The sequence below is a fragment of the Ambystoma mexicanum genome, chromosome 2p, assembly GCF_040938575.1.
Source record: "Ambystoma mexicanum isolate Mex_15411 chromosome 2p, UKY_AmexF1_1, whole genome shotgun sequence".
NCBI lineage: Eukaryota > Metazoa > Chordata > Amphibia > Caudata > Ambystomatidae > Ambystoma > Ambystoma mexicanum.
Genome location: NC_090923.1, coordinates 1,127,903,165 through 1,127,927,997, shown reverse-complemented (window position 1 = coordinate 1,127,927,997; position 24,833 = coordinate 1,127,903,165). Strand labels below are relative to the sequence as shown.

General features: G+C 46.1%; 1 protein-coding gene across 1 annotated transcript in view; it reads left to right on the top strand.

The window, feature by feature from the left end:
• Nucleotides 1–24,833, top strand: part of LOC138566016 (uncharacterized) — a 320,259-nt gene that overhangs the window by 88,875 nt on the left and 206,551 nt on the right. The window contains exon 2 of the mRNA XM_069643078.1: nucleotides 2,566–2,979. Coding sequence (XP_069499179.1) covers nucleotides 2,566–2,979 — 414 coding nt within the window. The remainder of the gene's footprint in view (nucleotides 1–2,565; nucleotides 2,980–24,833) is intronic.

The following is a 24,833-nucleotide window of genomic DNA, read 5'->3' as shown; positions in this document are numbered from 1 at the left end:
AAGTTTGTGATTCTGCTGAAGAAAGTTAACATAAGTCACTGTTGATAAAGTCTGGTGTTATCATGGTTCAAGAAGTAGTCCAACACAAAGGTGTTCTAAACAACTTGTTTATTTCTGTACTTCTATAGAAAGCGTAAAATTGTGGCTAGGTTTCGAACAAGAAATGAAATGAATTTGCCTTTCTTCCTCAGCCGCCAAGATCATCAATTCTCAAATATCCCTGCTAAGTTTTCCTTCTCTTGCATTGGACGACTGGGGTTAAGTACCCTAGTGCCAACCGTGCCCCTTTGCTCCACCACTGCTCCTAAAATCAACAAAAGGTTAGGGATCTATAAAATGTATGCAAAGAAATTATCAAAGCACAGGAAAAGGATGTCTTTGAATTAGTTTCCAAGTTCAGGTTTACCCTCTTCGGAAACTGGTCAATCCAGATCAGGCATAGATGAATTTGGCCTTGGTAGGAATGTCAGTTTCTTTGGCCTTGACAGACAGGACTCTGTTGCCGCTGGGCTCGGCTCAGTAGGTAAGTCCAGGCCTCACTAGAAAAGGCAGACTGGGTAAAGCTATGGTTCAGTGGAAGCCACCTGCTCTGTGATGCAACCCCTGGAGGTGTTAAATGATATGTCTCCCAGAACTCACTCAGACATCCCAACGCTGGTAAGAAAGACCAAAAGCACATAGGCTTGCCTCAGCTAGCCCGCTGAAAATCTGTATCTTGTTTAGCAATATCACTCACACACAGGCAGTCGAGGAGGGCAAGAAACACAAGCAGCCTAGCCTAAGCGAAGCAATCAGTCCCATACATGATCGCAAATTGCATTGTTCATTCAAAGGTGTACAATCACATAGGGGGGAGACAATTTCCAATGAACCAGGCTGACAGAATGCCAGCACAGGATACCGCCAAAATGCCTCTGCCTGATTCTAAAATGGCAGACACCTTCTGGGGGCGCACTTCAAACATCTGGAGATAAGGAGTTGGAGGGAGAGGAGATGGGTTCAAGGGCCAATAGCCAATAAGATGTAAAAATAAAGACAGGGCAGCCTATCAGAAACATTATTGCCCCATTCCCCATATTACTCAAAACTATAAGGCAGCCAGACTTCACACCTTGGTGGTGTAGAATATGGTATTCTAATGTGAAGAAAGTTAGAGTCGAGCAAGAGCATGACGAAATGGAAGAGTATGAGTGAAAGCAAGTTCAGAGGGAGGTGGACTATCAGGAGTGAAAGCAGGAGCAGGAACGGGCGGAGGAGCAGGAGTGAAAGCAGTAGAAGGTGGAGGAGCAGGAGGACGTCGAGGGGCATGAGTAAAATCAGGAGTAGCCGAAGGAGCAGGAGTGAACGCTTGGGACAAAGGTTGCTAGGGGCCAGGCAGAGAGTCCAATTAAGGTTGTGAAGATGACTCAGAGACACTAAATCCCATTAAGGTTGCTGAAGTGAGTCAGTGGTGCTTCATCCCCTAAGGTTAGCAGAGCGAGTGGGGTGCTATATCCACAGGACAAGCAACACCAGAAAGACAGGGTGGGGAACAAACTGGGATGACAGTGATCAGGCCACCACTAAACCTTATTCCCACCCAAGGCTCTAGTGGTAGTCCCAGGTATGAGGTGGAACATCCTATCCAGAGTTACCTTTGTGGAGGGAATACCTACCTGAGTTGTTCCAGGCACGACAGCCATGCTCAGGAGACCCCTAGTGCAGAAAGGGGAACTGTGTACCTGTCCACTTCCAACCTGGTGATTTCAGAACCACAAGCTAGATTTTGGGTGCCCTATTGGAAAGGTGTTGTATTTTATAAACTGAGGTGGAATGACCTTGGGCACAGCTTGGGTGCTGCTCTCACTTACCAGCTGGAAGCTGGTATGAAATGCATGGATGTCACTTGCCTTTCTTTACCCATTGCCTAGGAAAGAATTGCTCATACAACTGTTTTTTGGGAATGTTGCAGGTTGAACTTACTGTGCATGTTTTGGCAGCTATGACAGGTAGTCTGCAAAGACTTGTAGATATGACATTAATATCAATCCGTCCTGCCAAGCCCCAACATGCGCTTTTGAAACTTGAACATTAACCAGGATTACACCCAGTTTGTTGCCTTTGGAAGCCAGTTGTAACTCGAGGCACATACTGAGAATTGGAGGATTTGCATGCATCTATCGTGTCTGGAAACTTCCAGATTTCCCTCCTGCCCATTCCTATTCTGTCGTTGCTAGACCCTTTGTGTTTGACAAGAGGGTTGCCACTTTACTTTCTACCCCAGGCAGTGAGAGCAGTGGGAGTGCTTGTCTTCGAGACGTTTAAGTAGTTTGAACTTCGAAAAGCATTTATCCTGTCACAAGTAAATGTAAAGTTGTGGTCAAGCAATCAAGATGCAATATTACGCGGTCTGAAGGTGGGCTGAGCTTGCCTTAAGACAACCCCTGAGACAACACCTGCTCCTCTTTTTGTCTCTCTATGTCCTTCGTTCACATTATCTCCTACTTAGCTCACCCCTCTTTCAATATACTCATTAGAGTGGAAAATGTTGTTAAGCAGTTTCTGCCTGTGTTTTCTTGTCCACAGGCTGGACGGGGAGCCTCATCCGTTCAGCATGGAGTCAGCAAAGCCAAGTTTAATCCCTCACGCCAACTCCCTGTGATCCCTGATGGCTCCAGCGTGGCCCTTCGTGGAAAAGCCAGACCCAATGCTGCATCCCACCCTGTTGCAGTCGACATGCCAAGGAGACGGAGAGAGCCATCCGATGGGTGTGGGGACACAGCTCCCTGGCCGCCCCGCAACACTGTCTCCAAGGAGCACAACTACTGCAGCCAACATGGGTCATGGCAACCCCTGATGACAACCCTGTGCTTTCAGAAGAGGCCAACAACCCGGGCTCTGAAGCACAGCTTCCTCCGGAAAGAGGGAGCCACAGGGAGTCAAGAGGCATCATCACAGGAAGCAGCACTCCACCATAAAAGGCTGTCAAAGGGAAACAAGGTGTGTAGGCTTGTTAGGTAGACAAAGTTGTAAAGGATCTGAGCACAGCACTAAGATATGGTACAGATTCACATGGCTGGTTTCTGTTGGAGCAGTAAGCACTTAGGCTTCTGGATGCAATACACTTGTCTCAGGGCTCTTGAACATTACACAAATACCTGTTTCATGTGTCTTCTGTATTTCCAGAAACTATCAGAAGAGAGCTATTTCAAACCTGTAAACACCAAACAGACTGATGAGCAACCAACTGGTGTCAAACTTGAGAAATATGATTATGTAGTGTTGCAGCTTTTGAACCCCAATTGTCATCCGCTGTGATTAACAGTATATATCTTCACGATCACCCCAATGATATAATCGCCATCTTTTTTAGGGGGTCGGGGGGAGTTGTTAAGGTGTCAGTTTTGATGCAGGCTTCTAAAACTAGTACTTGTAATATTGGCACATTGAGGTGCATTGTCGCCAGCCCAGGCTATACCACCTTGCCTGCAGGTTCTCTTCTGAGATCCTGAGGCCACCACACATGATTCCAAGTGGACCATAATCCTTGGTGCAAGGCCTGGACAACACACACAACTCTCATGCTAGAAGACACCACACTCGAATGGAAAGTTATAAAGGCCTTACCAGGAGCAATACCATGAGCAAACCAGGAGCAATACCATGAGCAAACCATCTGAAGTGACAGTGACAGAATTTTGCAGCATGACGGCACAGCACATCCCCTGCAGGCCCTGTAGGCCAATCACTATCAGATATTTGTCTACATGACTGGCTGCGGTCCCCCCACAACTCTCAACATGATCTCTGAGCCGAGGTTAGAGCTTAACTAAACGTATGACTCTAGAAAAGAGCAGATTTTGTTCCCTAGTCCACATCATCCTTCTGATGAATCACAATGCTTGTCCTAAACAATAGTTTGCACCAGTACTAACAGCTCATAATCTGCCATTATATCTGCATGCTAATTGTAACCCCAGCCGAATGACCACAAATGGCTGGTCTTAGCCCTAGTGCAATGACAACATTTGCTAGCTAACACCAGCATGAGTGTGGTCATGGCCCCAGCTCTAACAGTAAAGCAAATGTGTTCATTGGCCCAGCGTAAATCTATTCATTGTAATGGCTCTACAAGAAGCTAATGTCTGCTTTAAAAGTAGTCTCAGACTTTTGACAACCGATACCTGCTGCCGTTTCACACAGTCCCCATGCTCATATTTTGCATTTAACATGACATATCTTGAAATTACATATTATGTCAGGGGTCAAGAGATAAGACACAATGGGGGTCCTTTTATAAAAAGTGGTACTTGCATGCAGCATACCGCCCACATTAGCACTGAAATGCTTTTGGCACACCTGCATGCAATTTTCAATTTTTTAGAGAACCAGAGTACAAAAAGAAAGAGTAAATACAGCAACATCGCCTTTACTCTTTCCTATTATTTTCTGTTTTGTGAAAAATATAAATGCGACCTACAAATTACACTTTTCACATGGCACTCACAATTGATTCCAATGGAATCTGCTTGTTTTTGGAAGGTGCTAAATGCAGACAACTTCCATAGGAGTCCATTTGTTTGACACCGGCATGAAACCCTCATACAGATGTAAAACTAGATGGTTTTGCAGGCAGAGCGGAAATGAGGAGGAAACATACTTCCCCGTCTGTCTCCCACTACACCTGCAAAACTTGTAGGAACTATCCCAGAAAAGTCAAATGAGCCTAAACACTGATGTGAGCCTTTTGTGCTCCGTTTTTACACTCATTGTAGCACACCAGGCCTTACAAATGACCAGGCCTTACAAATGAGCCCCACTATGTTATATGCCATGTCAAGATAGGTCATGATAGGTAGCCAACAACATGGTACATCATGTCATTATATGGCATGTCATGATTTCACATGTCATGAAATGTTATGTGATGCAACGTCATGTCATAACATGTCAAGAGTTGTTATGCTGTGAATTATCATTTTAGGATATATCATGTTAGGCCACGTCATGATAGGTAACATCATGATATGTTAGGTCATGATATATGTCACAGATTGCTCATATAATACACCAACACTCTGAGATGATTCAAGGGTTTTTATTTGTTTTTCAATGGGCCCCCATGGCCAACCCTCTCTCTCACATCTAGGAAAAAGCACCTCCTCCCTAACCCAGACTTCCCTGACTCTAGGTCAATAGATATCGAAAGTTGACCCCTGACTGTCAGGTTCTATCTTATGATTGTTGGGAGGACCTAAAGGCAGTATTCTCGTGTTGTCTGAAATCCCTAAAGGTCCTCCAAAGACTGTCCCTAGTCTATCCAGTTAATAGTGTTCTGAAGAGATAGATAATCTGCTTTACTCAGCCTTCCCTCTAACATGCCCACCTTCTCCTTTATCTCTCCTTACCTCTAACTACACTCCTCCTTCAAATCCACCCACATTTACCCTCTTCCCTCCCTTCCTCTGTCCCTCTAATGTCTTTCGTTCCTTCTAGGCCTCAGTGCCATCCTTCGGTGTTACTACCTTCTCTACTACACTACTTTTTGCATCTCGACACTAATACTCTTCCCTCTACACTACTGTTCCTCCCTCCCCACTACTACTCTTTCCTCCACACTACTATGCCCTCCTCCCCACTACTACTTCCTCCTCTCCATTTCAACTCCCTCCTCTCCAGTACAACTTCCACCTCCACATAACTCCCCCATCTGCACTACTACTACCACTCCACCCCACCTCATACCCAAACACCTTCCTTTCACTTACACAAACACTTCACTTGTACTTATTTGTATTTGTATTGTATTTATTATTAAATATTAATTATCTCCTATCTCCTATTATCTCCTTGTTCGACATCTCCCACCATTTCTATTCTGACGATACTCAACTCTTTCTCTCTTTCTCCTCCTTCTCAACTGACCTTCACCTCAAGCTCTCCTCCTGTCTCACTGCTATCAAGAACTGGATGTCCTCCCGCTTTCTCTCTCTTAACACTGATAAAACTGAAGTCCTTTTCTTCCCCTCTAATTCTCTTCCCCCTTCCTGTCCTCCCCCTTTCATTCACTTTCCTCACTCCAATCTCCCCATCTCTCCCCAAGCTCGTAATTTAGGCGTTCTCTTTGACTCCTCTCTCACCTTCTCGCAACACATTTCACTCACCTCTCGCACCTGCCGATACCACCTCTAAAATATTCGCAAAATCCGTCCCTCCATCTTTGGACTTCCCACATCTCATCTTGCCCCTCTTAAATCCATCTACCACTCTGCTGTTCGTACCCTTTGTCTCATTACCTCCCGTGACTCCATCTCTTCCTCGCTCTCTTACCTTGGCTGGCTACCTTTCCACTTACAGCTAAAATTTCACTTTATCTGCCTTGTCTTCAAATCCCTTCATGGTCTTGCTCCTCCTTATCTCTCCTCCCTTCTCTCCTTCTACTCCCCCTCCCGTTCCCTTCGTTCCGCTGACCATTTCCTTCTCACTGTACCGCCATCCCCCTGCGCTTCCTCCCGTTTCTGCTTCTTCTAACTTCTTGCACCTCTGCACTGGAACTCGCTCCCTCTCTCAATCCGCTCTACCACGACCTTCACCTCATTTCGCACCTCCCTTAAATGCCTCCTCCTCCATTCTCCTCCTTGAAAACTCTCCCGCTACCCTCTCTATTTCCCCTCCCCCCACTCCCTTCATCTGATTTCTCTCTCCCCTCTCCTGCTCCTCCTCTCTCTCACCCTTCCATTTTCCCTCGCCCAGTCCATCTCCACCCCCCACACCTTGTCCCACTCCCCTTGCCCCCTTCAGTTAATTGCTCTTTGCACTGTTTTGTCGAATGATTCATGATGTAATTTTGCCCCCACTGTTATTTGTTGTTGTTATCTTGTATTATGTTGTTCCACTGTACAGTGCCTTGGTGTAAAGTGCTCTATAAATAAATAAATCAAATCAAAATCAAATTTATTTATATAGCGCTCCTGGCCCTAGGGCATCCGGGCGCATATCTTAAGTTACATGACAGGTTGACATAAGCATAAACATACAGGGTAATGTACAGTGTAAAAGGAAGAGTCATAAGTTACAGTCATATACAGATTCTGAAGTCTAAAGAGCAAAAGGAGGAGACAAGCAGGGCAGATCACCAAGCATAGAATATGTACAAGTAAGTAGGTAAGCAGGTAATTGAGCATATAATACTTCCTACACTTTAACCACCTAGTCACACTTGTTAACCTCTCAGGAATACTCACAATGTAGTACCACTTGTACCTAATAACCAATATCTCACCTGCTTAAAGAAAATAGCCATGTGCCCTTTCATCTTCTTACCTGCTGTTCTCTTGGTCTGCCATCTCCACTTCCTCTGGACTCACCCAAATAACCCATAACTTCCTGCTGTCCATTTTATGCCCCCTTCCTACTGCAATTGGATCAGCTACCACGGCAAATCTGGCCCTGTTTTCCACAATTGGGAGGTGTTACAAGTAGCCATGTTGTTGAATAATTAGTTAAGCCACGTCCATTTCCTACACACAGGCCTGCCATGGAGTAATGATGCTGGCTTGGGAAGTAAACTGTCCAGGTTCGTGTTAGGGGGCATTGGTACAGGCTACCATAGGGTAAGTACAGTCAGTATGGGGTGTTTTGTCCATTGGTTTATACGCTGGTGGTTTAGCGACTTTGCAAAGGACTGCGGGTACTCCCTGCCAGAGCTGAGAGTGCAGTGTGGCTTTGCTAGCAGCTGCAAGGGCATTGAACTGCCATGACCCTCTCTCTCCGCCGGCTCTCTTTATCAGGCGACGGGATGAGGGATGATGGCGGGTTGCTGTCACTGGGTTGGGTACAATCTCTTGTTCAGTGTCGCCCTGGAGGGTTCCTCTGCCACTGTTTGCCTCTGCTCATATCAAGCGCTTTGACTCTGTAATAGACAGAAAGAAACTGGTAAGCTTCTTTATTTGGAGGAATGGTGTGAGATAAAGGGGTACTGCATAAATACAGACTGGTAAAAGGGGGGCAGAAACCTGGCCCTCTCAACTGCCACTGGTAGGCATCCCCCGGCTAGGAGGGTTTTCCATCCTCTCTTGACAAGGCCACGGTACATGCCCTGCCACCTATATCATGTCATGACAGGTATGACAAATGGCCTTGAAGAAAACAAGTAAACTGAGAAAATATATTATTTTTCCTTTTGTTATCTGTAGCAAGGCATGTTGGTAGTTGTATCCTACAAGTCAGTGGGCAACGGGTCTTTCAGAGGCTTGGCCACAATCTCTGTTCCCACAATCCTTTAGAGATGTTGCCCCACCCTCTACTAAAATGAAGGTTATCTGTCATTTTCAAAACTTTCTCAGAGACAGCTGCAGATCTCGTGTTTTATCTCTAGATCAATACATCAAAGAGGTACACTAATATATCTGTACTTCATTTTATATCATGAATCCCTCTTAATTGTATTTATTTGTATTGTATTGTTTAATGCCCGGACCTAGATTGAGAGCAGCGGAGCGCTTTACAAGGTTTGGGTAGCCAGCGTTTGGCCTGGCATCATTTAACATTAGCGCAGTACTGTGAGTTGTATTCTGTGCACCCAATGGGATTAAGTCCATTGTTAGATGTTGTTCAAAAAGCCAGGTTTTGAGAGATTTGCGAAATTGGAGAATTGTGGGGGCATTTGAAGTCGATAACTGGGATTGATTGCGAGAGGGTAGGTGCATGACAAGAGGAGGATTGTTTGCGGGTCCTCTCTTTGCGGTCTAGTTGTGATTTGAGCCGGTTTGTCGATTTGCTGCTCAAGGAGCATTGTGAGGGGTCAGAAATGCGAGACAGACACAAAGGTAAAGTTTTCTCAAAGTTTGCCATTTATTAAAAATAAAAAGGAGGTATAATGAAAGCCTAGCTTTTCCTAACCTAATAGAGAGTTCCCTTCCTATAAACTAAACTAAAGAAAAATGACCTAATGTCCAAAATTTCTCTAGCCCTAACACTAATACATGCAATACAATTATACAAGAAAAATATGGCAAAATTTTACTTCAACAAAAAAGTCTTGTAATTCAAACTCAAATGTTCTTGGAAGCACTCCTTGCGACCAGGGTTGTATTCCCTTCCCCCAATTAATTTAGGAATACTCAAATTACAGTTCTGTTTCAACAAACTTCTGTTCAAAGATATAGAAAAGTATTTTTCAACTGCAGAGTCTTTCTTGGAGAAACAACAAATGTTATTTTCACCACAGCTGGTTGACACTTCAAACAACTGAATATTTTCGACAATATCCCTCTTGCAAGGATGATTGACTTTCTCCCCAAAATACAGGCTCCAAAACCAAATGCAACTGTTCTGTTGGCATATAACACTTTCTTCAAAAGAAACTTCTTCTTTTCAAGATAGCACGTCACTCTTTCGCAATACTTCTTCTTGAAATAAAACTCTTTTGTCAGGATAGCAAACAACAACTTGCCTCAGTGATGCTACTGCTTGTCAACAAATGATTAAGCACATAAGTTCTTTTCATTCAACAAAGGCTCGTTCCACAAATCTTTCTGCCACAAAGATATCAAACCATTATCTTCTTTTCTGGTGCACTCGCATGCCAGGACTAACCACTATAAGCCCTTTCCTGGTATACTTGCCTGTCAGGAAAAACACTCCTACTACTAACTTCAAACTGTGAATGTGTCGGAGAATTTTATTTAAATCAAAGACCTCACCCAAAAGTGCAGAAATTTTGACTGAGTCTTTCGTACATCCTGATTGTGGGTTTTTTACAGGCAATATCTGTGAGCATCCCTCTACTCCTGTCACTGGCAGCCCACTTTTACCAGCCGAAGTTGGGCCCCTATCCCCAAGTCCAGCATCTTGAGATTGCTTATTTTTCAAGAAGATTAGGGCTATCTTAATTGTAGGGTTCACCAACTTTGTTTTTTTCCTTGGAATGAGAAAAATTGGAGCAATTGTTTTTGGAGGTTCAATTATATCTGTTTGAATGCCCACTGTTATTTTCTTTCAGTCATCCTCGGGCATCTCCTTTGATTCTTTCTTATCTTTTTCTTTGATCTGTTTTTTCAGTTTTTTTCCCTTTCCACTCCTTAGCGGAATCTCTTTCTCCTCTCTTATCACCTGTCCTGCCTTAGCCTTAAGACTCTTCACAAAGCAATTGGTTTCAGTCGTCTTGTGTTTTCTCTTTTCTTTACTTTTCCGCTTTGCCTCCCCTTGTACGTTTACAGCCTCTTCCAAAGCCATTTTTTTCTTTTTCTTTTTTGCTTTTCCAGACAATTTCTTTTTTTTCTCTTTTTCCCGATCTTCAAAGTTGGTGGATGCATTAGCTGGAGGATCCACTGTAATAACTTTAGATGGTATATCTGAATCTACGGCCTGTGCCATTCGCAATAATTCCTCCATCACTGACGCTGACAAGGGGGAATCATCTAACGATAGCTCCGGTACTATTGTGGGTTGCTCTGGAATGGCCGTCTTCTCAATTACCTTTTGGAGAGGTTTAGAATTTTCCACCAGTTTGTCTAGATCCGTTTTCATCATACCACACTGGACCGATAATTGGTCAAGTTTCAATGATTGATCTTTTGACATTTCCTGGAATTCTCTTTGAAGCTCTCCCATCCCATCATTGACAGCTTTTTTCATTGCAGTCATCATAATGTCATTCAATTCCAATTCCTTTGACATTTCCAATAATATGCCCGTATGTTGTTGGACCTCTAGCTTGATAGCTTCGATCACCTTCACTAATGAGCTTAGCACAAAGTTTAGTGCGGAAATTGTAGGCAGAATTAAAGTTGAGTTTGTTTCCCCCAGCCCTCGAGGCTGGATATTTGCAGCAAAGTCAGCCGACCTCCTCGGGACAGAGAATGAGGCCTCATTGTCCAAGTCACATTGTTGTTCTTCCGGTATTTTATTTAAATCATATGATACATTCACCGGTATCTGTCTTTCCAACTCCAACAGTCCTTCATCGCCTAGAACAGCCCCGGTTATCTGTCCTTGCTTGATTACATTGCCTCGATCTTTAAATTGAGGGCCCTGTTTTCGAGCAATTAGTTGTTGTCTTTAATCCTTGAGTGAAATGAGCTGATATTGCGTTTTTCATTGTTGTTGTCCTCAAGGTATAGTCGAGCTTAAAGGTGAGAGAGTCACGAATAATCTGATTCACCGGCGTCGAGAGACCCTGTTCCTGACCATGGAAGGGACCGAGGTCCACAAATGAATTTAGGAAACCAGAGGTTGAATGTAGTTAATTGTCCAAAGAGAAAACGCTGGGGGGATGACGAAAGACACCTCCCCCTGCCTTATAGCGTTTTAACAAAGATCTGTCTTGTGTACCTCGTGTGCTTTCATCTTGGTCCTTACAAAAGGTCCCCTTTGTGGGTTTTTTTTGTAACAATATCATCATGGTTGTTTATACATTTCCAACTGCCTCTCACTTCCTCGTATGGCAGGCCTAACACCCCTCTCTTGGGTCAAAGGCTCACCGGCCCGCAGTCCCCAAGGTATTATTCCGGGTGGAAAAAACACTATAAGGTAGGGCCTGCCCTCTGGTCAAAGGTTCAACACCCACAGTCCCCGAAAAATAATTAGCAAGTACTGAGTGGCAGATTATGGCAACTTTGTGTTCCAGTATATCACCTCACAGAACTTTGTGTGGCCCAGACCCAATCATCAATATTCGTCTTGCGACAGTCACCGTACCTTATATCTTCTCCAAAGGTAGAACGCTGTTATTGCGCCTGATCTCGTCCACTCAGAGCCTTCTCCCTCCGTCCACGTCCAGCAAACAGCCAAACAGCTTAAACTCAATACGCGCCCTTTACTCCGCGGGCTGCACGCCACAAGGGCGACGGATTTATGTTTAAATCCTCTTCCTGGTCGGGAATATGTGGGCGGAGCTAGGGAGTTCATAGTTTCTTAAAGGCGCCCTCAAAGTTCGTGTTCGAGTGTTACTTCACAAAGAGAGAAAAAAAAAGAAAAACCATCACAATCCACTCTGGTGCGTGCTCAGAAGGAGAGCACAAAAAGAACACAGCAATGTCAGCAACAAAGTCACTGCAGATCGTGACGGGGAGCGCAAAGCACAGCCAAACAGCCTAAACAAAATCAGCGCCCTTTACTCCGCAGACTTCACTTCAAACTTGATAGCTTGATTCCAGTATTCTCCACACCAGTCTTTCAGTGTGGTTTCACAATTTCGGGCTGTTGACAAAGCGATATCTCCTAAAAGGGGACTTATGCTTTGGTTGCTTTATTAAGGGTTTTTCACAACTATTTGGCTGATGGTAATGCTGCTTATGAGCTTTTCCCAGGGGTTGTTTTGATCTGGTCTGCCCCTAGTGTCTTTGATGTAGGTAATGTTGGTTAGAGGCTTCCCCCACTGGTAGTTCACCCAAAGTCTTTTGACATCCTCTTGGCTGTGGGTAGTACTGGTTATAAATGTTCCCCTCTTGTAGTTTGCCCAAAGTCTTTTGACAGCCTCTTGGCTTTAGGTAGTATTGGGTAAAAAACGTTCACCTCTTGTAATCACTTATGAGGGAACTTTCTTCTTTGCCACTTAACTTCGTTTTCTTTAATTATTTGGTGTTCTTTAAATACGTTCTGCTTAGATTTGTTAATTGTTCGATATTCAAATGTATTGGTTTGTGACAGTTTTCATGCAGAGTGCCCTGGGGTCACCATTCACTCTCTGCCAACTCACCGGTTCTTCGTGGCGACTCCCTCTGGCTGTCAGGCTTTGCGTGGTGCTTCTGCAGTCAGTCTGCCTTCTCTCCCGCTTCTGCGAACCTCGAGTAAGATGCACCGCAATCTTCGGGAGCAATGACAGCTACATTTACCTTCCCCGGCTTCCCTGTTCTGCTTCACACTTCTCCGATAGCACGTCTCCTTCACAACTGCGCTTCATCTTAGTGCACCATCTTCCGCTGCATGTACTCTGTAGCTCTTCTGGTTGTAACCTGTTGGGGTGACTTCTGCTGGTGGACTTCTCTCTGTGGCTTCTCCTGCACCACAGATGGCCTGAGCTCCTTCTGCTACACCTCCTGCACAGCCACAAACTGCTTCTTCCTCTGTTTCATTTTCACAACACAACTGGGTCTCATCCTGGGTTTTAAATATCCCGCTCAGGTGCTCAAATTGAAAATGAGTATACTGCACCTAGTACTTTTAGAATTATGGGAACCGAAGTTCATAGGAGAGTGTGTAATATTAAGTTGTTCCATTTTATTTTCGATTAGATCAGATTGTCCTATAAACGGAGAGTTACTAGAGTAAGGGGAACTTGTGGAAATAATCTGCAATTTCACATCAGAGTGAGGATATCTCATTTAGACAGAATCATGGTAACTCAAGGTTTTCATCTTTAATTCTTGAGTCTCTGAGGCACCAACTTGGTTCTGTTTAACTGGCTTTTTATAACAGGTTCTTTGAACATTGATATTAGAGGGATTGGTACATTTATAGTATGCCAATAAATATCTGGGAATGATTTCATTTTCATCATCAGAAGATGAACACTGTGCCTCTTCTTGTGGTGTCACCACTTTCCCCTGATAGCCGTCTCCTCCCATGTGATCCTTCCCTCTGATACCACCACCAGGATTAGGATCAGGTAGCCGCTGCCTTCCCTTGGCCAGATGGGAGGAGACTTTAGGATGGGGTTTGGTGATCTACAGGATTCATCACAGCGTGTGCCACCAGATATGTGGAGTTTAGCTGCCAGATACGCTGGTGTGGTACCTGTGACTGCTTTGTAAATGATACATGGAGTTTTGAACAGTATCCTGACCTGGAGAGAAAGCTGCTGTAGTTAGCTTATTTTTAAAAGTAGCTTTGCACCTCTTGACTTCCTTTGTTATAAGGCACAATTCGTAGACTCACTCTCTTACATCTAGGCTTCCTCCTGAAAGTGAAAACCTCTGCCGTCTCTTACTCCGTTTCAACACAAGAATCTTCACAAGTGTTTGTCAACCACTTGGTTTTTTCAAGTTCAACATACTATTTTATTCTGGTCCTCTCAGGCTCTTGGCTTTCTCAGGTTCATTAAGCCTTTTCTAAAAGAGTTTAGTTAGCCTCGTTACTTTGTCAGTTTAGGGTGCAGTTGCTCAAAATCTATAGTCAGCCCCTTGGTTTTGTCAGGATTTAAGCACAGTTTCTGAAATGCTTTCGTATGTCTGTGGGCTTTGTCAGCACTAATGTGCAGTTTCTTAGAGGCTTTGGCCAACCTCTTTGTTTTGTCAGGACTAATGTGCAGTCTCTCAAAGGCTGATGTGTCTCTCAGCTTGCTCATCAGCCGTATGCTTTTCGTCAGTCGATCCATAACGGGGTGGTCAGTCAAAATATTGAGAAAAACAATCTCGAATAACAATAAGGTCGGAAAAAAAAGACCGAAAAAAAGGCGAATTTCTCTTTTTTTAATTATATATTTATTTTGGGGTCCGGGATTTTAAAAAAAGGGGGGGTTGGGGGGACCCCCCCCCCATTTCGAATAAAAAACATCATTAAAAAAAATTGACTTTTTTTTTCGGCCTTTTTTTCGAGATTTTTTGTTCGAGATTTAATTTTTCGAGATTATGACCATAAACCCCATAACGGTATTACGCTGAGACTTGTAATGGTGTTACCTGTGTGTTTTAAGGTTAAGGGGCTGGGTTAACATGAGGGAGGGCTACCATCATTCATTAAGTGATGACAGACCAGGAGGCAGTGTGGGAGGATCCCTACCCACTCTTCCCTGATGTCAGGTCCCATAAATGTCATAGGAAGAAGTCTTAGATTGAGGAGTGATTTGATAATGGTGTTTTTGGGTTTAGGAGCCTTGGGAATGCATGTGTTGTTATTTGCTGTCTTGCTTTCCTTCTTTTTCTTTTACTCACCATATCAGTCCATGGAGTTTAGCCCAGGACAAGATGGAGAAGGATTTGCAAGGCGCTGATTGGTTCTGGTTAAGCTCTGGTGACTTGGAATGTCATCAACATGCTATAACTGCCTTTTCATTCAAGACATTTATCATGCAAGACCTGTTTAGCTTAAGCTCCCATATTTAAATACAAAACTAAGTGTTAATAGAGGCAGGAACCAAGTATCAGGAGCCCTTGTGTATGGAGTCAGTTCAGAGAAGATTGTGATGATTAGTTTGGCATAGAGTGTGGGCCAGAGTAGTGTCCTGGCGTACCACGTCAGGATGCAGGGGTAAAGAAATAAAAGGTCGGACTGCCTGCTAAAATGGGACAGTCTGAGGCAAACACAGTATCAGTGTGTGAGTGCATCAATTGCCTGACCGCGACCGGGCCCCGGCTTCCACGCACCAGCCCAGTTTCTACCGATACCACAATTAGAAGGGTACTGTGGGAGCGCAGCTTGAAGGGACATTATTTTCTGAAAAGGAATGCTTGCTCTAGCAATCTACATACAAATCTTTAAAATCTCAGTGTTCAGGGTTGGCAAGCGTTCCAGGAGATAGATTCAGAGTGAAACTAACCTTCATGGAATGACATTGAGAAGGAAGCGCGCATGCACATTAGTGAACAATTTTTGCTATTTCTTTTGGAACGCAATCCATAAGTAAACGAGATACTGGGAAGCGTCTAATTGAAACCACATACATAATGTGAAAATATTCTCTATTTTTTAAGCCACAAAGGTCATAGAGCGACACGCAGGTGCATTAGAGGGAAGCGATTGCATGATCAAGCATGTGCATTATAAGATAAGGCCCCATACAAAGAGACGCTCCAGAAAAGAGGTCAATAGGCATGCAGTCAATGCGAAAACACTACCATGGGAAGTAATGATTCCCTAATGTGATAAAGGAGTGGTTCCCCTACAATAGAAGACCTATTTTCAAACGTGTGCCTCAAGGCAGAGACTGCAAAAGGAAAACATAATAGACACAATTGTAATTTTGGTAAAAATGCTTAGAGTTAGTAAGTTTAGGTGTTAAATGAACAATATATGGATGATTTCACCTTTAAGCAAAAAACAGATAAAAATCAGAAGAGACTCTCGCATTTCAAAATGCATATATATAAATATTAGAACACTCAGCATTTTAGAAAGTAGCTTTAGAGACCAGAAAGATAAGATGAAATTCCTTTCACCATTATGAGGATAAACAGGTATAACAGGAGTGTATGATGTGAGAGTAAATAATATTAAGCTTAATTAGGTCTGCTTAAGGTCTTACACTATTATTTATCTTATGGATCTGCAGAATTCCTGAGCCAGTTGTCACTGAGAAAGCAGATTTGGTTTCTTTTGTTGTTTTATCCAATTCCCCTTTCTCTTTGAGGGTGACTGGTTCTTAGCTGAATAAGTATTATCTGGGAACAATTCAGGAACTTCAGCCGGTCAAGTGGCACAGCGAGTAGAGCGTTCGCTTTGACATCGGTGCAGAGCTCCGGCAGGGCCAATCTCAGCCTTTCATCCTTCCGAGGTCGATAAATGAGCACCACACACCGTGGGTAATAATACCTGAGGGTTCGTAGCGCTATATAAATGCCAAATTATTATTATTATTATTATTATTATCTTGGGAGGGTCTGAGGGGTTCAGCAACAGCTCCTGCAGAAATACGTTTGAGGTAATAGTTAGTAATATATGATATGATAGTTTATTTATAAAGTGCCTATACACAATGGCCCTCATTACGACCCTGGCGGAAATCGAAAAACGATGGCGGAAATGCAATACCGCCATCGAATAGCGCTCGGTGCGATTATGACCCGTCACCGTAAAGTACGATGCAATTAGCGACACCGTAGTGAACGCCAACGCTAACTGCACCAAGTACGCGCACGCGCGCCATGCGAAACCGTAATTACCACCATGGCGCAACGGTACGCGAATTCTGACCCTAGCGGACATATACCTAACGCCATCAAGCATGGCGGAAAGTACCATTCCGCCATGGTGAGAAGTACGGCATCGCGAACCAACCGTAAAAGGCCCTACTGAGTGCCTGTACACCACTCCCTGGCCACATTGCACAACTCCTCGTAGGTGCAATGAAGTCACAATGCAACCAGTGAAATGTACAAGTCACCCATGCATGCCAACGAACAAATGAATCTAGGGGCTCCAAGTGCCTTGTGAGTGGCCATCCATATTTGCCATGGCACCATTGCCGTACTGATGCAGCACAGGCATGTGAAGGTTCAAGTCCAGCAACATGAACTGAAATATGAGACAAACAAAAACAGGCCCCCCATCGCTTGACACCAGTGTAAGGCAACATTCAAAGCAGTATCCTGAGTGAGACTGCACCAGCCCTGTACTCCTGCCAGTAAACAAACCAACCATCAGCATAAGCATGTACCACACAAGTTGGCAGAGTGACTGAGCAGCCAGGCTCATCTCAAGAGGGGCCAATGGGAGCTGCAGGGCACAGATGGCACGAATACAGAAGCTATTCCAATGGACATGACCTCAGTCTCCCTCCAAGAAACGCACGCAAACACAGGCACCTGTGACCAGCCATATTCTGATAATCACATCATTCCACCAATCCACCTGGCTGACCGGCATCTGTTACACAAAAGCTAATCCCCCGCCCCTGAGCATGACATCATTAAAACAGTCATAATGGCAGCCCCTATCCCTGACCTCACTGGGCTTCGTAGGCAAACGCGCCCAGTACAGTACCACGCAACTATACTCAGAAGCCGGAACCCAATGCAGATCTTCTCACAATACATCGCTCCACAAATAGGAATATGCTACATTACTTGCAAAGAATAACGCTACACGGTCAATATCATAATCAAAATTTAATGCACAACAAAATCACCAAGCCCATACAGCTATTAGGTCATGAACTCCTAAATATATTTCATTAGCGTGGGCTGCATCCGCAATAAATGACCAGCTTCTTCTTGTGTGACGCCCTGTTCCTTCATGGTACACAGGGGCTACATTCACGTCCAAAAAGGCAACATGGAAGCGCCTAGAACCGCAGGGCCGTCCCATTAGGTAGGCACTAGTCCAGCTGAAAGGTCGATATGTTGCTCCTAGCCACTAGTACTGCGTAAGGGCATGTGGCCCATTGGCGATCGTCCCATAAGATCGTAATGGTGCTCCACTGATTAACACGAAGCAGCAGGTGTCGGGAGTAAAAGCCATCTGCAGGAGTGGCATACAGATGGCAGCGGCAAAAGGGGAGGAGATACCTGTCACCCAAATGAAATGAAAAAGAATAGTATGGGCATCAGAACTTCATTTGAATTACTCACTTCAATGATCACACTAAATCCACAGCCATATGCATGCTAGCCCACTCAAAAGGATTATTCCCACCCAAAAATCACTTGAGAATCATAACTATATAAATCGAGGTGAAAACACTATTACAAACGAGTGTTTGTGTGCATGCCTCTGTTAAAACAGAATCCATTAGATGGGATTAGTAACGTGCATAGACACAAGTGTTTGAAGGCGCGTCGAGACAGGGAGGGTTCAACAAGGGCAGATAGACGATGGTCCCACTATGGCAGCCCTGCATCACACAGCGCAGGGGAAGTGGATAGATTCCAAAAAGCCCTGTACATGGCAAACTCTCCATTAAATCATCTGTCCATGCATCCATACATCATTCCCTCATCCTGGTATGAAAACGCCTGATTATTTACTCACATAACATGTGAAATTTCCATTGAGTCTGTGCGTAATGCAGTCTGCAAAATCCACTGTGCTCCAGCCCGGAATTCCAGTGTTGTGAAGTGACATGTATTTGGGAACGTCCTGCCTTATCGTCCACTACGCTATTGCGCATCCCATACTATTCATATCAATCATTGCATTCTCGCCATGGCCCCTGTCCAAAGGACATTAAACAATAGAACATTATATCTGCAGTCAGACCTGTGGGCGTCTCCTCGCCGCTAGCTGAAAACCGAAAGCGCTGTCCTTCGAATTCCTCATTTGCAACATCACGTCGAAAAGGCATCTGTGACCGCTTGAAATCACAAATCCATCCATGTAGTGCGGCAGTGTGTGAAAATGGCAACTGGCTTCACTCACAAATGGGACCCCCCGCCCGTCGGTGAACCTCGGTACAGTGCTGCATGAGGGTCCACCGTCAATCCAGTACTACATTCCACTGACCCTTCACAAGTTTGTTCGCGACTGCAAAGATAGTATGTGAAACAATGGGACCATAGCAGAATGAACATATGAACGAATATTTCACTGCCATCGGGATTAAATACATGATTGTAATAGCAAGATGCCATGCGTCGATTTGCAGCGTTGTGTGCGGGACGTGCTCGCCCAAAGGGGATTGCAGCTTGCACAGGTGGAATGAATCACCACAGGTGGAGGCTATACAGCCTGAAAACACATAAATTGCACACCCAACCCCCTCCCACAACCACACCCACTCCAAAATGCTACCGGCAGGACTAGCGATGTTGGCCCTGGGGGACCTGATAGCACTGCAAGTACTCCAACTTCAAGAAGAAGACGCACACCAACTACTACAACAACCGGCCGCACAGAGGAGACGCAGGAGGAGGAGGAGGGCAAGGCAGGGCCAGCAAGGCCCACCAGCACAGCCACTACCACCACGCAGGCAGCCCGCAATCCCACGCCTCCGAGCACATCCGTTCAACCTCACTGATGAGCAGATCCACACCCTCTACCGTTTGGACCGGGACACCATAACTGCCATTGTGGACATGACACACGCTGACCTTGTCAGCATGATAGATAGCCCAACCGCCATCCCACCCCTACTGAAGGTGGTGTCTGTACTCCACTTCCTGGCCACAGGCACCTACCAGCACACAGTCGGACAGTTGCATGGCATTTCACAGCCACTGTTGTCACGGACACTATCGCAAGTGCTCGATGCCCTCCTGAAGCACGCAGACGACTACATCTCTCTACCACGCTCGGAGCAGGAAATTACGAACACAAAAGTGGGATTCCATGCACTTGCCGGCATACCGGGTTGCATTGGTGCCATCGACTGCACCCATGTGGAATTGGTTGTCCCACATGCAATGGAGGCCCAGTACCGCAACCAAAAACAATATCATTCTCTTAATGTACAAATGGTGTGTGACTCCAACAGGATCATTACACATTGTTGTGCCCGATTTCCTGGATCAACCCATGATTCTATGGTCTTGAGGAACTCTACAATACCACGCTACATGGAGCGACACGCAGGGAACAGATCCTGGTTACTCGGTGAGTCTCATTTCATGCATGATAATGTGGGGTATGTGATGCGGCAATGACCTGGCAGGAAGGGGGGGGGGGTGCGTACGTAGCAATGTCATTCCACAAACATCCTTTATTGTCCACATACAGGTGATGCCGGGTATCCACTGAAGAGATGGCTCCTTACACCACTCCGGAACCCACAGAACCAGCATGAGGAGGACTACAACCATGCCCACTCACGTACCCGTGTAGTCATAGAACAGGCATTCGGCCTACTGAAGACTCATTTCCGCTGCCTCAGCAGGTCTGGCGGGGCACTCCTGTACCGCCATGAGAAGGTTGCAAAGATGGTCATGGCATGTGTCATGCTACACAACATGTGCGTACGTAGAAATGTGCCCATGCCCCCTGACGCAGAACTGCAAGCACCTGAAGATGGTCATGATGAGGGTGGGGATGTGGCAGCACCTCAAGGAGTCCGCGAGGCACAGGAGGGCCGTGAAATTCGTCAGATTCTCATAGATTCATGCTTCTAGCACTCACGCCTGGTGGCTGATACATGGACACGGGACTTGTGGCACTGTGTGTGTCTGGAACATGCACAATATGGACTGTACGCCTATAAAGGCCTCGTACACAAAGATCAATGTCCACACATCTCATTGGATGATTGTGCAATGTTTATAGCATATGTGAAATTATGTTACACACCCCATCGACCCGCCACCCAAGTGAGCCCAACACACCCCCTCCACCCTCCTACCTCCCCCCCGAACACCAGTGTCAAAAGATGCTCATTGTCAGTGGGCAGACGCTATTGCAAGCCCCCTCTCTGGGTATCAGGGGCACCCCTGCCTGTGGAGCGCAGGTTCCTCCCAGATCTACGTTGGGGGCTGCCCTGGACGGAACTTGCAACGGATGATGTCTCTGCCTGCTCACGTCCATGCATGTCCCTAAGGGTTTGTGAGAGCTCAGTGAGCACACGGCGCACAGCGGCAAGTTCAGCACATACGTCTTTGGACGTCGCATGCAGTTCCCCCCTCAGGCTCTCGGTGCTTCTCTCCATTTGTACTCTCAGGCTCTCGGTGCTTCTCTCCATTTGTGCCCTTAGTGTCTCTGTACTTCTCTCCATTTCTGCCCTAAGTGTCTCAGTTGATGTTTCTATGGCTGCCTTAGTACCCCCACATTCATCAGCATGGTCCTTGAGGAGCGTGGCCAGTTGCTGCTGTTGCACGATCACCTGGTCGAGGGACTGTTGCCTCTGCTGTGCCATGGCCATTTGCGGTGGTGTCACAGAGGGGCTGATCACCTCATGTTGCCTTGCCACAGGGCTTGTGGGGGATGGCCAGTCGTCGTCTTGTGGGTGCCCCTGCGTGGTATCCTTATGGTGTACGGGATGAAACAAACAGGGGGATTGAGACAGGTCATGGATGGATCCTACATCGACATCACCGTTTTCTGTGTCGGAGCATGCTGCCATTAATGCAGTGTCACCTATGGTGCTGCTGCCACCAGAAGCAGTGCCTTCTGTGGCATCCATTGGGGGGACCTGTGGTGGTGCTGTTGTGGGCATGCTGGCTGCTGGGGTGCCTGTTGAAGTCCCCTCCTGTGTGCTGCCACTTGATTTGTGCTGCTGCCGTGTCTTGATCCGTGCAGCTGAGGTGGAGGGTCTTTGGCCGTTGGTCTTGGCCCTCTTTGCAGGTGTGCTGGTAGGGGTGTCCTGGAGCTCGTCGTTTGAATCGGACCCTGTGGTGGAGTAAAGGAAGGCGAGCGTTAATAATGGGTCTGTGGAAATTGGAATGGCAATGTATCACATGCATTGGGGTGGTACCTGAGGGTGATTTGGGTCAGGGCCTTGGAGGTGGTTTCATTTTTGTGTGGATTGAGGATGCAGTTGTTTTGCAGCCTGCAGTTAGGGTGTGCCTGCTGCACGTGTAGAGGGTGTTTTTAGGATTTTTAATTATTTATGTATTTAATGTGAGTTTTAAAGTGCGCTATCAGGCCAATGTATGTGGACGTTCTCCTGGCCATGTGTTTCTGTTGCACTATGTGGACACATGGTACTTCACATGATTGGACATTGTGGATTTAGCATTGTTTTATTTGGGACACCTACCTGATTCTTCGGATGTCTGCACTCCTTTCTCCATCCCTCCGACTCCCTCTATACTCTCCATTCCAATGGTGGAGGCACAGATTTCTTCCCAGGGGGTCAACTTGATGGGTGATTCCGATCCTCCCCCGGTAGCTGTGGCAATATTACGGTTGGCGGATAGTATGCTCCGTACGCGTATCCGCAAGTCGTCCCATCGCTTTCTGCATTGCTGTGGGTTGCGGGGTGCGGTCCCCACCGCACTTACCCGCTGTGCCACCAGGGCCCATATGGCCTTCTTGTTCGCAAGTGCCGTCCTGGTCATTTGCGTCGAGAGGACGACGGCAGCATTCTCCTGGAGGGTCTCTGTGAGCACGGTGAGTTCCTCACGGGAGAAGTGGACCTGCCGCTTGCGGTCGCACGCTTTTTTCGCTACTTTTCCCATTTTTATTGTTTTCACTAGGGTGGATGACGGGTTGGGATGTGTCTCAGGGTAGTATTTTTAATGGTTGTGTGGGAATTCTGATTTTATAGGTGTACGGCGTGCTGTTTCCCGTTCCGGGACCATGTTTTTACTTCCGTTTCCGTATATTTACGGTCACTGTATTTTCCGATTGCCGCTCATTACGGTGACCGCTATGATGGGTGGCGGAATTGCACCTAGGGCGCCGTACGACGGCGGTGAGGGGCGTTTTGGGGACATTTCCGCCATCGCGGACTTTGCACTTCCGCAATGGCGTAGTGCTCGTGCCCGATGGGTCGGAATTAGCCGCACTTTACTCCGTCGTGCAATGGCGGAAACGCTATTTACGCTATGGCGGTCAGGTCAGTTACTTTCCGCCAGGGTCGTAATGAGGGCCAATGTCTTTCAAAGCGCTTCAAGGCAAGGAAGGGAACAAGGGAAAATACAATGACATTCTTACAGGCCATGAACAGTAAGGATGTGAAATTAATTATTGTACTCGGCCTAATGACTTTTCAGATAGTGCAAGAGCTAACACATAGATAAGGAAGGGAGGAGAAGAGTGGGCAGGAAATGGAAACAGACACGCGACTACAGTACTAGGCCTGATGACATTTCTGGTAGAGCCGGAGAAAAACAAAAGGTGAGGGAGAGGGGTGCAGAAAGGGAGGGGAGGAACAAAACATGCGACTATCGTACTAGGCCTGACAACATTTCAGATAGTGCTGGAGGGGGTGGGGTTGGGCAACAGTAAGGGGTGGGGGTAGGAGAAAGATGGGCTTGATATCATACTAGGTCCAGGGACAATTCTGATGGAGTAAGTGCATAGAAGAAAGTAAGGGTAGGAGATAGGAAAAGGGAGAAAGGTGGAGGAGGAGAGAACAGAGAGTTAGCATTGAAAAAGAGTGGAGAGCGAATACAATTGCAGAAGTCAGTAGTAACACGTAATGTTGCAAGCCAGGATACAAGATGGAGTTGGGAACAGCATGATTCCTATGCCACCCTGAGTAAAAGATGCAAAGGAAGTCCAGCATGAGAGTTGAGAAAGGGTGACGCACCGTGAAACAATGAAGTCCATAAAAGTCAAATCCAGCATTGGCCACAAGACGATGATGGTGAAACCAGAATGTACCAGGACAGACTCCTGCAGAAGTAGGCTGGATGGGAGGGGAGCAGGGTAGAAGAATCAAGCAAAACGGGCAACACATGTGTGTGAGAGGGAGGGTCACAAGGGAACATCACGGGGGGACCAAAGGGGGTCGGGATGGCCTGTGGGGACAGAGGGAGTAAACGCATGTTGGTGCATGCTTACCTGCTGTCTGAGCAGGGGGTTGGGCCCTGGGTCCTCCTGTTCCGAACAGGTCCAAACAGGAATTGCCCTTTTCTTTGTCTGCCCTTCGCTTCGGACGCCGGGGCGAGAGACGCCCTTGATCTAACAGTTAAGAGCTGGATGGAAGACGCTGGGCTAAGAAGGTGGGTGGTGCTTAGGCCAGGTGACCTAGATCCACTTGCACATGCTACCTATCTGCAAAGGAAAAGAGGCTGGAGGGCTCCTTAAGTAGGGAAAAGAGCGGCAAGCAGGAAGGTACCAGGTGGGCGGGGCATGCTAAGTGGTGAAAAAGAGCGGCCACCAGGTGAGCAGGGCTTAGGCCAGGTGACCTAGATCTACTTGCACCTGCTCCCCATCTACTGAACATGACAGAATGAAACGCCCATGACTATAATTCCGCCTGAGCTGTTATGGACCCCTCAGTTGTTCACACAGATCCTGTGAGGGATATGTTCAAAGAGATTAGAGAGGAGTTAATGGCTACTCATAATGAAAAATCCTTATTAACTCAGAAGATGGAAGAATTTACCTTAAGATTGAATGAGTTGCAGGTTTAGGGAGTGCTGCCTTCAGTCTAAGGAGGTACAAGTGTGGAACCTGGAATAGAAGGAAGGGTTTCAGCACCCCCACTTTTGCACAGCTTGCCAATACCCTTGGCACCTCCCAGGTGTTTCACTGGGGACCCAAAGAATGTCCAAATTTGTATGACGCAGCGCGAACTTCATTTCCTATGTAGGCCTGAGGCATTTACTTCAGTTACTTACAAAATAGCTTTTGTGATGTCTGAAGGCCTTATGAAGTATGAC